Here is a 13,190-nt window from a genome sequence, read left to right as displayed (position 1 = left end):
TAGTTTGACAGTCACTTAACTTATGATATTGGCTAAGGATTGCTAGAAAAATTGTATCCAATTGCCCCTTAAACAGTTACTGCTTAAACAAAAACAGAAACAGTCTCTCATTGTGGCTATATGTTCTGCCCACGACAAGCATAACTTTCAACTCAAATAGAATTTATGATTATGTGCAGTAGTTCTACCATTGTACTGATACACATATTGGGCCGATTGCAGCAAAGGATTTTGACCATTCTGTGTTCATGGAAAAATGTGTTCATGCATGTGGCCCATTAATCTTTGTAAATCAGGTTTAAAGCAGCTTGTGATCGCTGTCAATGCCATTTCCTACATTTTATCTGTGGAATTCTCAAAAAAGTGCTTGGAAGTCCAAACAATGTACACATTTTAGGTGTAAATATGGGCGTGGCAAGGACGAGTTGCTAGAAAATAAAGAATATTTATTGTCAGTGGAAGGAAGCAAGGAAAATGAAGAGGGGGTACAGGGAAATGCATACAAATATGCATGTACAGACAGGCAACTTGGTTGCCACACAGTAAAGTTAAACCTACATCTACAACAGTAGGACTACCCCCTTGAAAGGCTCATATTTACTTCTGCCATGCCTTGAGGTAAGTTGCATAACAAATATGGCCAATTAAGGTGCTGCATGGAATCCCCTAGAAATCAACGGAGCAATGGAATAACACTACTACTTTTGAGCCCAACAGCTAAAAAGAATAAAAAGAATAAATAAAAAAGACAAATAAATGTATACACTACAGACAATTCATTAAAACATTGTAAAAATGTTAACAGAAATTAAGAATTAAATTAAATGAAATACATTCTGAAAAAATAGTGATATAATTTTCAACATTGCTAACACCTATACTAAATTACTCTGTAGATGTGTAAACATAACATTTGTAAATACATAGAAAACTATAAATATGTAACTTGTTAATGAATTATACAAAAACACCAGTCATCTCACATTTAGCACTAGTCTATACAAATGCAAATATATATCATAACATATTTTATGTCTAAGAAACAGAAACACATGGAATGTACCTTAGCACAACCGTAGCTTATGACTGGCTCCAGAGCCCAGAGAGTCGGCTATATTAATATGCTTCCAATTGTGAAGCATGCCAGGTGTGTATTATTTCCTTCAGGTGATGCCTGGTTGCTTGTTACTTTTTCAAATTCTACTTAGATCCATATTTTGCATATTAACATCTAAAAATGCCTTTAAAGTTACCACAGTATTATTTTTCAGTCAAATGTTCACCCTTACCTCTTTTAAAGGAGATGCAGAACTGTCTGCCCCGAATGGCTGAATTGCATTTAGGAAGATATTTCCTACATATATACGCCTGTGTTTGTAGTGGTCTTCACCCATGGATTGACCTTTCTGCAATGGGCCAGTGTGTTTATCTGAAAATATTTATTCATGTTTTCCCCCGCCATTCGATTTATATGAAAGGATCAGAAGTACAAATGGGAACTACTTGAGGAAAACTTGAATTGGTTAAATGCATTCTCAGAGCAGATCAAATTAATATGAAATATGAGCTCCCTAAAGATCTACACAGGATCGGCCCGTACAGGCGAGAGAGGTGGGGCTGGGTTGGGGGATTCGACAGACGATCACGAGAGGAAATTAAATAAATAATTAACTCACCCTCGTCATCGTCTGTCGAAATCCCCCCACCCCCCCTCCTTCCTGGCTGCACCGCTCTTACCTGGCACGACGTGTATCATTTTGCATACAAACTCGTATGAACAGGGAACCAGTTCCTACACTCATGAAGAACTCAGGGTAAACAGTAAAGCCACAAAAGTAAACTGAAAATCGTCACTTACATGAATATTTTGCTTTTTCAATAGGGATTGATGGGAATCTGATTAGGACCCACTGGTCACACAAGAAGATAGACAATCCGGCTGCATTTAATATGTGCCATATTGTCTTGATTACATATTTTTCATGTAAATTCATATGAAAAGGAGAACCAGGTCTTCAAATTATTTGAATTGAACTCTCTTCCAAATTCTTTCTCATCCTTGGATTTGAAGAACTGCCCTGTAACAAAGGTATGAAGAAAATAAATGAGTTTTGCAAAGCTTATGAGACAAGAGACCACACTTTTGTTCATGAGTGGCTGACTTGAGAGCAGGCCTAGCCTGAGAGGTGACCAACAAAAAAGAGCGTCCACCTATCCAAACTGTCCAGAATATTAACAATGTACGCTGTGTTGTAGTGGAGACAGCATGACAGAGTGTAGAAGGAGGAAAGAAAGGTCAAGTAGCTTTCGGGAGGCAGACTCTGCAAAGCCTTATGACAGAGACAAAGGGACTTAAAAAGACATTGTTTGCGCATGGGGACAGTAGAGGGTAGAAAGATGGACATAGACACTTGGGGCCTATTGTACAAAACAAATCCGCAGCAAGGCTCTGCCAGACATTTTGCTGCACTGAGCTGCATCATTTTAAAAGTACAAGGATCCGTTGTGCTAACAACAATACCATGCATCCGTGTGCTTTCCCTTGCGCTGGTGCACAATTGGCTGGCATGCACCGCGCAGTCACCCTTGTGTCATGCTGAAAGTGTTTTTGCTTTGCGGGGATGATTGTTTTTATGCAGGAAAGGAAACCATGCTGCAAAACAACAATCATTGATGGCATTTTCCTCTTTCTATGCATGCTGCAGAATGCAGCAAGCATAGATAGAGGAAAAAGCAAGGAGAAATAAAAGTTTTTCTCCTCGTTGGACCACTCCTATGTCTTCCCTGTGGAGGCATATGATCCTGACGTATTCTCAGCTTTAGAAGACTTTATATATCTGCGAATATGTCAGGTTCCATGGATGTTGCAATCGAACACCCACAACAACAACCATGAAACGCCCCTTTAATGCAGAGTAATGCAAGAAAGGGGACCATATTTGCAAGGTATGAAAAGGCACACAGTGTGACCTTATGTGGCCTTGTTAATATAGGCAGGCACACTGCCCCGCCGGTGCATCGCAAAAAGTGATGCACCAGTGGTGCAATGGCCTTTGTAAATGAGGCCCTTACTTTCCTACTAAGCCGAAGCTGGAGCTTTTTGGATAAGCTGCTGCTTGTGGAAAAGGTAGCTGGGCAGATCTAGGAGCACATCATCACAATAATCTTACTTGGATTAGCTTGAACCAGAGCTCTCCTTGAGGACCTGGGGAATAGTAGAAGGAATATCCTGATCATCTTTAGCACAAAATACACATGGAGGAGAGTATTATTAGGAGCCTCAAACATAAGTTTATTGTCAGGGAAGGAGAGAGTTTGACAGTCTTGTCGAAGGGCATAGAACTGACTGTGTCATTTTATCTTGAAAGAGATCAGGGCATAGCTGTTGAACAGGGATAACAGAAGTAGAGGCAGCATCTGCAAGAGCAAGTTTACGGTACATTGAAAAAGCCTCTCTTAAGGATTTTTGGCCGACACATAGCTCTCATTAAAGTAATTGGTTCAGGTTATCCTGACCAATTGTTTGAAAGTCAGATCATGAGATAACTACACAGGATATTATGTTTCTCGTTTCATAGCTTTATGATAATTGAAAGCAGTCGTTTGGAGACACAACAGAACAAAATGGCTTAATGTGCATTTACCAGAGGGCATTCAGCAGCAGTGTTCTGTGACATCAATAAACATAGTATCAATAACAGAACTTATTTAGGGTAAACTAAGGCATGAAGAGCAGGAGCAGTGAGTGCCAGGGGTGCGAATTCCTAAAACTGAGTTTATTTCAAGAGTTCTCTAAAGCGCGAGCATGACCCAAAGGTATAGGAGGGTTGTACAGAGAAACCCCAAAAGCCTGGTGGTTCAAGAGCTGTGGTTAGAGCCCAGGTTAAAAACTGGTGTAAGTTAAGAATCTGTGTAGTAAATTCCTCTTAGCTTTTTTTCCTTTGAACTGTTCGTCGAACATCTAGTGGAAGACAGTCCACATTCTCCTTGCGACATGGAGCGCCGTACAGTAAATATGAAGCATCCATGGTGTCACTAGGAGGGCGCATACTGAAGACCACACAGTGCAACAAAGAAAGGCTGCCCTGGTGTGCACATTGACAAATGCTTCATTGAATTCCTAGAGGAATAGAGTGATAGGAGAGGCAATCTGCTGGAACAGTTAGGAAGGTTGTTGATTTCAAGAAGTAACAGACGTTGAGGCCATCAGGTTAATATGATATGTGTTATTCTAACAAAGTTTAAGTTCTCAACTTCAAGTCCTGTCAATCTCAGACATCCCCCCCCCCCATAATCGTGTTTGGATATCAAGTTATAATATTAAAAAGTCCTGAGAGGGAACGTGATGAATTCCTACAACTAATGAATAGTCTCACATATATTTCCTGGAATACCGCCCTGTTCTTAAAACGTGTTCCTTTTGCAAACACGCTAATAATCTCTTGACAGATGCTTAAAGCATGCAAGTAATTCGATTTGTCACATTGCTTAAGTGGATGAAATGTAAGAATGTATTTTACAGACGCGAATGAATAACATTAACTGGTCTCTATTTTCACAGGACTGTTTCACTCACAGGAGTCGAGAAGTGAAGATGGACCCTCACCAAGATTATCGGCTGGAGTATGCCACGGAGAACAGCACGCACACAGTCCTTGCATTTAGCAGAGATCTAAACACCTGTGACAAAAATGATAAACTGATAACAGTAAGTATGCTTGAGATGCATACGTTCAAAGTCTGACAAGAACGTTTCAAGTGTTTTACTATATAATATATTTGACTTTCAAACAGACAGTTTCTAGACCCTAGATACTCTTGACAAACATATATTGTGTAACCATGCAGACTTAGAGCAGGCTTTCTCCTTTCTGTCTGCAATTTGCTGATCTCTCAGTGGCTTTTCTTCCAATTCTTGCATTTGTCTTTCCCAAGGAACATTTCGGTCTGAACATGTTTTGATTTCTATAAATTGTATCTTTCCCTGCTGATGCCATAAACTTTCATTGCAGTTCATGAGAGACTATTTTTCTCCTTTGTGTCTCTCCCCACTACTCTCCCGTCTTCTGTGGGCCTTTTTCTCTCTTTATACATTAGTAGACCCCAATCCCCAATCGTGGAGAAGTGTGGCTCACTGGTTAGAGCGGCAGATCTAAAGCAGACATCAGAACCGGGACCAGGGTTCAAGTCCCGACGCGGCAGGGTCTTGGGCTCAATGTCCGCGGACTCAATAATTCTCACCTCGGCGCCTACTCTAATCATGGGTCCCACGCTGCAACTCTGGGCAATAGCTTGCTTAATCTCCACAATGGCCCCTACAACAGTGGGATGCCTGGCTTCACCTTGGGGGTGCCCAGGAGGGGCAACTCACAGGGAGAGCCAGAAAGGGTTCCACAGCGTTATACAGCGCCGAGAAGGCAGCTGTGCGCTTTACAAAATACACTACATTACTACATCCCCGGTGTCTACTTGTCTCCTCCAGCTTACTCCTGCTCTCCATGCTTTATCAGCAGGTGACCATCGGTAATAGATTTGAAACCTTTGTGTGTGCAAGCAAGGCATTCATCTTTGAATGTTTTTATTATTTTGTTGAAAGAAAAACATCATTCAAAGATGGCTGCTACTTGTCACATAGCCATCACGGAATGATTTTTCCTAAAAGGATAGAAAAGGAAAACTATTTCAAGATGGCAACTCTGCAGGTGAACAAATATACATCAGCTAGAGAGTAACCCCGGTTGATGAACTCCGCTCTGCTTGCGGAGTTTGTGGAGTTTTCCACACTCCGCCCTACGCGGAGCTCGCCGAGTTCTTAAAAACTTTGCTTTTGCGCAGCGGAGTTTTTTTCCAAGTTGGCGAGTGCGAGCGAGGAAAATCCACCTCCCAGGGCTATTTTTCCTCATTCACGATCGTCAACATCATGTTGGCAAGCGCAAGCTTGTAAAATAAACCTCCTGATGAGAATTCTCAACGCGGGTGTGGGTCAGGTTTCTCATTGCCGGTGGTCATGTATGCTTGCGACTGCTCGTGTTGAGAAACTGCCCGTTCGCATTGAGAAAGATGCCGCTCGGGTAAAAATCTACTCGAGCCGCAGAAAGTGAAGCAGCGCTCACTTACGCTATGCATGGTGCTGTTTGCGATGATTGCACAGTGGGGACAAGCATCTGAAAATCACAGCTAACTGCATTTTTCTACCGCACTACATCACTTGCGGAGCTTCGCGTAGAGCGGCACAGATTTTTGTAGCGCAACTCCGCAAACTCTGCCCAGGGTTATTAGACAGGTCCCTGCAGTGGACGCTTTAGTCCACTGAGCCACCAGACCAAACTTTTATTTTGAGGCTTATATTGGGACAGTGCCAGAATATTTGAGAATGGTTGATGTATTTCTATTGAGTTAAGAGCAGCATTTCTTATCACGGCTGTTGTACTGACAATATTCAGCATGGCTGATTTTCAGAGCACAGTTACAAGTTGCTGGCGCGTAGTTACATGTGTTAAAAACATATACGTAAGGGAAAAAGCAGGTAAGGGGAGAGATTCACGGAAGAGGGGATAGGAGATGGGGAGGTAGACAAAGAATGAAAGAGGGAAAGAGGTGGGGGAGGGTGAAAGAAACACAACCAGGAGACGAGGAAAAACAGTGTCCAACATCCGGTGTGCTGTGATCCCAGTAGAAATTGTGTCATTCCCACACTTCCGCGGTGTGTGGATCCCTTTACACTGTGGACTCTCTCTGAGGGGTCTCTGAGACTCCAGGGCATACATACTGGATCCCTCCCCAACAAGGGGAGATAGAGTGCTTTGGTAAGGGATGCCATTCCTACATCTCCATTGTGTGTGGCTCCCTTGATGCTGTAGACTCTCTCAGAGGGGTCTCTGAGACTCTGGGGTATAGATGCTGGATCCCTCTGCAATAAGGGGAGAAGGAGTGCTTTGGTAAAGGGCACATGCTTACAATAGTTAGAGTTGCAAAAGTCCAATACAGAAGAAACAAGTCCCCAGGAGAGGAAAGAGGGAAAGGGGACAAGGGTGCTTGGAAGAACCAGTTGCGTTACATAAGGACTTTGGATTACATGAGTTACATACGAGATACAAACAGAAAAAATTGCAAATGAACAAGTTTTAAAGTCATTCAAGGAGGAGATATAAACAGGACAAAATTGCAAATGTAGAAGTTGTAAAGTCCCTCAAGAAAGAGATGCAAACAGAAAACTCTAAAATCACATAGGAATGTAGTAAGTAAAGGTCTACTACATATACTAGTGGTTAGAGTTCTATATATACAAATAGTAAGTTCACTCAGCATTACATTTAAACAGTGATTAGGCTTGGACAAATATATATTACATATGTACATATATTTATATTTATGAGTTACAGAAGCAAGGCTCAGTCATAGGGGAAAAGGCAGGCAAAGGGAGATACATTCAGGGGAGAGAGGAAAGGAATAAGGGAGGGAGAAAAAGTGAGGGAGGGAAGAGGTAGGGCCCCCTGCCCTGACCCACCGCAGTGCAAGGCCCGCTCCTCGAACCTACCTGGGCCAGGTCCATAAAGCCACCATCTTGAGTGCTACATGCTGCAGGTAAGATCATTCCAGGGAGCACGCTTCGCTGGGATATGGTCCCCAGAGCCGTCGCTTTCTGATCGGAATATGTTGCGCTGCATGAGAAATGTTTTATGTGGCTTCAGGAGTCGTCAGGGCCAGCCGACATGATGGAGGCTTAACAGAGCTTAAAGAGACGCCGCCATCTTCTTCATCACGTCAAGCCATGCCACATTTAACAAGGGTCCATATACCACCATATACTGCGATCCCAGGGGCCTGCTCTTCGCTGAGGCTTGGCAATCCTCCCACTTGCGCTCCACACTCACCACCTCCTGCTGCGTGTGTCCCAGGAGGTGAGCACAGGGGGCACTACAGCACGTTACCGGCCGCATTGGCCCGCATCACCCGGTCAGCGGTGTCTGCCCCAACACCGTAGTCAGTTCTGTGCTCTCTACTCAGGAAGGGCCTCACCACAGAATCCGCCCACCTGAGCCCCCGGGCCGTTCTCTGTAGTTCTGTACCTGCCAACAGCTCCTTGTTCTCCCTCACTTCTGCACAGATGTCTGTGCGCTCACCTCTTCGATGTCCGCCTGCATATCATTATGCAGGGAGATCGAGACTTCCTTTTGTCTCCAGCGGGCCTCGTGCTGCTGCTACACGGACCCTCATGTATCTGCGTCACCATCTATGGCATCACAGAGCACCTCACTCGGCCACTGGGTGCTAACTCATAGCTCCCCATGCGCCATACTTGCAGACTAACTGACAGGGACGTCGCGGCTCAAATCTCTGGGATGCAATATCGAAAAAAGCCGACTTTCGGCTTCAGGTGAGCCGCCTGCATTCCAGTTGCGGAATCACTGTTCTGGATGGGACAATAGCATGGCAGAACACTGCCCAGGAAGCCGGTGAGACGGTTCACTATGGAGTATTAGCCATAACAATGGTCTTTTCCCTCCTACTACAAAAAAAGGTCCAGCACTGACCTATTAGCTGCCTTATCTGTAGACTGTCAAAATAGCCTTCACAGATGATTCTGCACTGTTCATTCGAAAAAGCTAGATGTGCATTTATAAAATCATTCACCTAGTATATCTTCACATGGTTAACTATTTTCAACAAATAATCTACATATGAGTGTTGTGTTTGTGAGAAGTGGGTGTGGTAGGGAGGGATGAAGGTTGGGGAAACATTAAGCTGTTTGCTTTGAAGTGAATGGTGAGCAAGCATTTGTGCATTCAGAGTACAGAGGTGGAGTTGCCTCAGACAGGTGTGTCCCCTTTTTGTTCAAATCTGTTTTTATTGTGAACACAGCGATAAGCCTACAACCCCTTATCGGGGCCGGCCGCGCAGAGAAAAGTCAGTAGGAGTAATTAACCAGGGGAGGTGGAATCCTTAACACAGCGCCCTGCCTACAACCCCCGGGGGGGGCCAGCTGCGTGGCTTAAGGGAGAATATAGCAAGAGGTGGCCATGTGCTGGCAATGTGTCGTTGTACGGGGGAGGCGCGTATGAGAAGGAGAGCAGTGGTGTCACATTTTCAAAGGCCCAACAGGGACCAAACTGCCCCAAAGGGGGGCGGAAGCCGGAGTGGCAAGCAAGAAAGAAGAAAAAGTCAGAAGAGGGAGAGCAGTGGTGAGGTGGAGAGGGGCCAGGGAGGTGTATCTGCGGTCACCTACAAGAGGTGTAAAACGCAAACCAGCACTGGGGGAAGCGACTATGAGCCTAGCCTGCTTGGATCAGCAGGGATGAGGGCGTCCTCGAACAATTGCAGAGCGCGGAGCCTGGGAGGCATGTGGCGGGCATAGCTGATGGAGCACTGGTGACGCACGAGAGGTTCCCACACTGCCTTGAATCGTACCCCCCTTGATTGTATCCGCGCCATGAGCAGCTCCATGGTCAGGACCTGCCAGAGGCGCACGAACCAGGAAGCTATCGGCGGTGCCTCAGCCCGCTTCCAGTACAGAGCAATGAGTTGCTTGGCAGCGCCTAACATGTGAAGGGTGAGGATCCAGTCGCTGCGCGCGAGTGCTTTAAGTGTGGGGGGTCGAATGCCCAGCAGGAGTGTGCAAACCTCTTCAGGGAGGGGAAAACCCAACACCTTCTTAATGTGACTGAGGACCTCCTTCCAAAAGACAGCCAGGGCAGGGCACGACCACCAGATGTGTATGAAGTCACCAGTCGCAGTGCCACACCTCCAGCACAGCGGTGAGGAGGCGGGGAACATTTTGCTGAGTCGCAGGGGGGTGTAATACCATTGCGTTAGCATCTTGTACGCGTTTTCCCTCTGCAGGATGCTGCGGTAGGTTTTGGGGATGTCATTCCAGAGCCTAGACCATTGAGATGGCGTGATTTCAGTGCCAGTCGCCGTCTGCCACTGCCTCTGGTAGGGATGTGCGGGCGGAGTGGAAGGGTGCTGCAGGATGTTGTAAATCTGGGAGATGAGTCGTTTCAGTCCCCCGAGGGAGCGTGCCAACTTCTCAAATGGAGTATACGCCCTGGAAGCAGCCTGATACATGTTGTCTCCCGAGATCCAGTGGTGCAGCTGCGCATACTGTAAGCTGGCGGTTAAAGGGAGGCTAAATTCTTCCCTGCAGTCCAGCCATGATTTAGGCGACCCACCAAGAAAGAGATCCCCTGCAACCCTGCAATCTCCTTGTGTCCAGCTCTCGAAAGCTCGGGTTCGGGCAGCAGGGGGAAAGTGCGGGTTACCTGCAATGGGGGTATGCGGAGAGGGGAACGTGGTTAAACCCTTGGACACTGCCACTCGGTCCCATACCTCAAGCACCGTCCTCGTGGGGACTGCCATATATGCGCTTCTGGAACGCGCCACCCGTGGTAACCAAGGCAGGTCCCATATGGTGCGCCCCGTGACCACTCGGTCCATGTGGAACCAGTGTTTGTCGCTTTCGCGTGCACCCCATTCGATCACGAACCGGAGGTGTGCCGCCCAATAGTAGTGGAGGAGATTCGGGCAGGCGAGGCCACCCCTGTCTCTCGGTTCCATGAGGACTTTCTGCGAAAACCGGGGCCGCTTACCTCCCCATATGAAGGACGTGAGGTCGCGTTGGAGGTTCCTGATGCAGTGGATCGGGACCGGAGTGGGGAGGCACTGGAAAACATAGAGAATGCGGGGGAGGACCGACAACTTGACCGCATTGAGCCGCCCCAGCCAGGATTTCATCAAGGGTTTCCATTTCCGCAGGTCCGCCAGGACTTCCTTGCGGCAAGAGGCCCAGTTTCTGGAGGACCACGAGTCGAGGTGGGGCGTGATGTCCAGACCCAGGTATTTAATGTGGTCATCCGCCCAACGGTAGGGCGTGACCCCCTTCAGGAAGGAGACCTCCTCTTCAGGGAAGGTGAGGTTAAGTGCCCAAGATTTGGTATGGTTAATTTTAAGGCCGGACGCCTGCTCAAACAGTGAGAGGGCTTTGTGCACCGCTGGGAGGGAGACCCGAGGGTTCGTAAGAGTAAGAATCAGATCGTCCGCGAATAACGCTACCTTGTTGGTGCGTCCCCCGTGGGGGATGCCATGAATGTCAGGAGCGCGCCTAATCAGCTCCGCCAGCGGCTCAACCGCTAGAGCGAACAGGAGCGGCGAGAGCGGGCATCCCTGCCGTGTTCCCCTGTGAATCGAAAGCGGCGATGTCAGTTGGCCGTTGACCCGAATTCTGGCCTGTGGCCCGAGGTAAGGGGCCATGCACCTGGAAATCATGTTAGGGCCAAGACCTAGTTTCTTGAGAACCGCCCGTAGGAAGGTCCAGTCGACCCGGTCGAAGGCCTTTTCTGCGTCCAGTGAGAGGAGGCAGGCCGGGATTTTCCAATGGTGCACCTTTCCCACCAAGTGCCCCAGCCTGCGAACGTTGTCGGCTCCCTGGCGATCTCGAATAAATCCCACCTGGTCCGGGTTCACCAATCCCGGCATGTGTGGGTCCAGCGGTTTGGCCAGGATCTTAGTGTAAATCTTGAGATCGGTGTTAAGGAGGGCGATGGGGCGATAGGAGGCACAGAGGTCGGGATCCTTCCCAGGCTTGGGGATCAGGGCAATTTCCGCCAGACCCATATCGGGGGACGGGCCAGAGGCGTCAGAGAAGGAGCCGTAGAGCCGCAGCAGATGCGGGCGGAGCTGGGTCAGGAACAGGCGATAGAAGGCCAACGGCAGGCCGTCCGGCCCCGGGGTTTTCCCCATAGGGAGGTCCTTGACAGCTTCCGTTATTTCCTCCTCCAGCAGAGGACCCACCAACGAGGCTGCACACGCCGGGGACAGTGGAGACCCCTCGAAGTCCGCGAGGACGGCCTTCCGTGCCTCCGCAGAGGTGGGCTCCTCAGCATACAGAGAGGAGTAGTAATCGACAAATGCAGCCTGCTTGGCCTTCTCAGAGGTGACACTGGTGCCATCCTGCCGCTTGACATTGGCGATGTGGGCCCTAGCGGCACGAGCCCGCAGCCTGCCGGCCAGTAGGCGACCAACCTTGTCCCCTCCCTCGTAATACCGCTGCTTGAGCGCTAGCAGGGAGTGCTCCGCCTTGTTGGTGCGCAGTGTGCGGAGTTGCCCCCTGAGATTGGCAAGAGTCCTCTTTGATGCCCGCGAAGGGGAGTCCCGGTCCCGGGCCTCCGCCAGTTTGATCTCGGCAGCCAGGTCGGTTTCCATCTTGAACGCTTCCTTCCTCCGTGCCACCGCCAGGGAGGTGATGTGGCCCGAATGGTGGCCTTGAAGGCATCCCAGACCGTGTGGAAGGGCAGGTCGGGGGTGTCGTTAACGGCGAAATACGAGTCTATGGCGTCACGGATGCTGGCGACGTCGTCCGGATCCCGAAGGACCCTCGGCGGGAGCACCCACCTGCGTTCACGAGTGGCGCGGGCCAGGGGATCCTGAAGCAAGAGCTCCACGTGAGCGTGGTCCGACAGGGAAATGTCGGATATAGCGGCAGCTAAGGAGTCTCGGGCCAATTCAAGGGAGGTGAAGAGATAGTCGATCCGGGAGTACGTCCGATGGGAGTGTGAGTAGAAGGAGTAGTCTCGGGCCCCTGGGTTGTGGTAGCGCCACACATCCATGAGTCCCAGGTCGGTAAGTTGCGTTCTAAGGGTAGAGGACATCGCTCCCGCACCGTTAAGGGGGGCTCCCGCACGGTCTAACTCTGGGTCCCAAACAAGATTGAAATCTCCGCCCAGGATCACATTGGTGTCGCCCGATGGGAACTGATCCCGCAGAAGTGCCTGGAGGTATTTGTCCTGCAACTGGTTGGGCGCATACACACATCCTAGAGTGAGCTGTGCACAGCCCGTCTGTACCGTGGCTCGGAGGAACCGCCCGTCAGCGCTCTTGAAGGGTTTCACGGATCCCCGCCTAATGCCAGCCCTGCAGAGGATTGCCACCCCCGCTGTCTTGGTGTCAGAGGATGCCCAGAATTGTGTGGGGTATCTAGGGTGCGCCATGCGTTTGATGTCCCCCCTGAGAAGGTGTGTCTCCTGGAGGAGGATAATGTCAGGGGAGTGGTGTAGGAGGTAGCACCATATTTGCTTCCGCTTGTTGGGGGAGTTGAGCCCTTTGACGTTGAGGGAGAGGACCTTCAGGGGTGTAGGAATGTTCGCTGTCATAGCACTAAGGGGGAGTGAAGTCGCGCAGGACCCAGCGTAGCAGAC

The 13,190-nt window shown here is 48.6% G+C and overlaps 1 protein-coding gene across 1 annotated transcript in view; it reads left to right on the top strand.

Moving 5' to 3' along the window:
- The window catches only part of MOXD1 (monooxygenase DBH like 1), a 773,208-nt gene that overhangs the window by 391,240 nt on the left and 368,778 nt on the right, over positions 1 to 13,190 (top strand). The window contains exon 2 of the mRNA XM_086925392.1: positions 4,562 to 4,708. Within this exon, the coding sequence (XP_086781518.1) occupies positions 4,562 to 4,708 (147 nt within the window). The remainder of the gene's footprint in view (positions 1 to 4,561; positions 4,709 to 13,190) is intronic.

Source organism: Lissotriton vulgaris, chromosome 6 (assembly GCF_964263255.1).
Source record: "Lissotriton vulgaris chromosome 6, aLisVul1.2, whole genome shotgun sequence".
Lineage (NCBI taxonomy): Eukaryota > Metazoa > Chordata > Amphibia > Caudata > Salamandridae > Lissotriton > Lissotriton vulgaris.
Note: the sequence above shows the minus strand (reverse complement) of the source record. Positions and strands in the feature narration are given on the sequence as shown.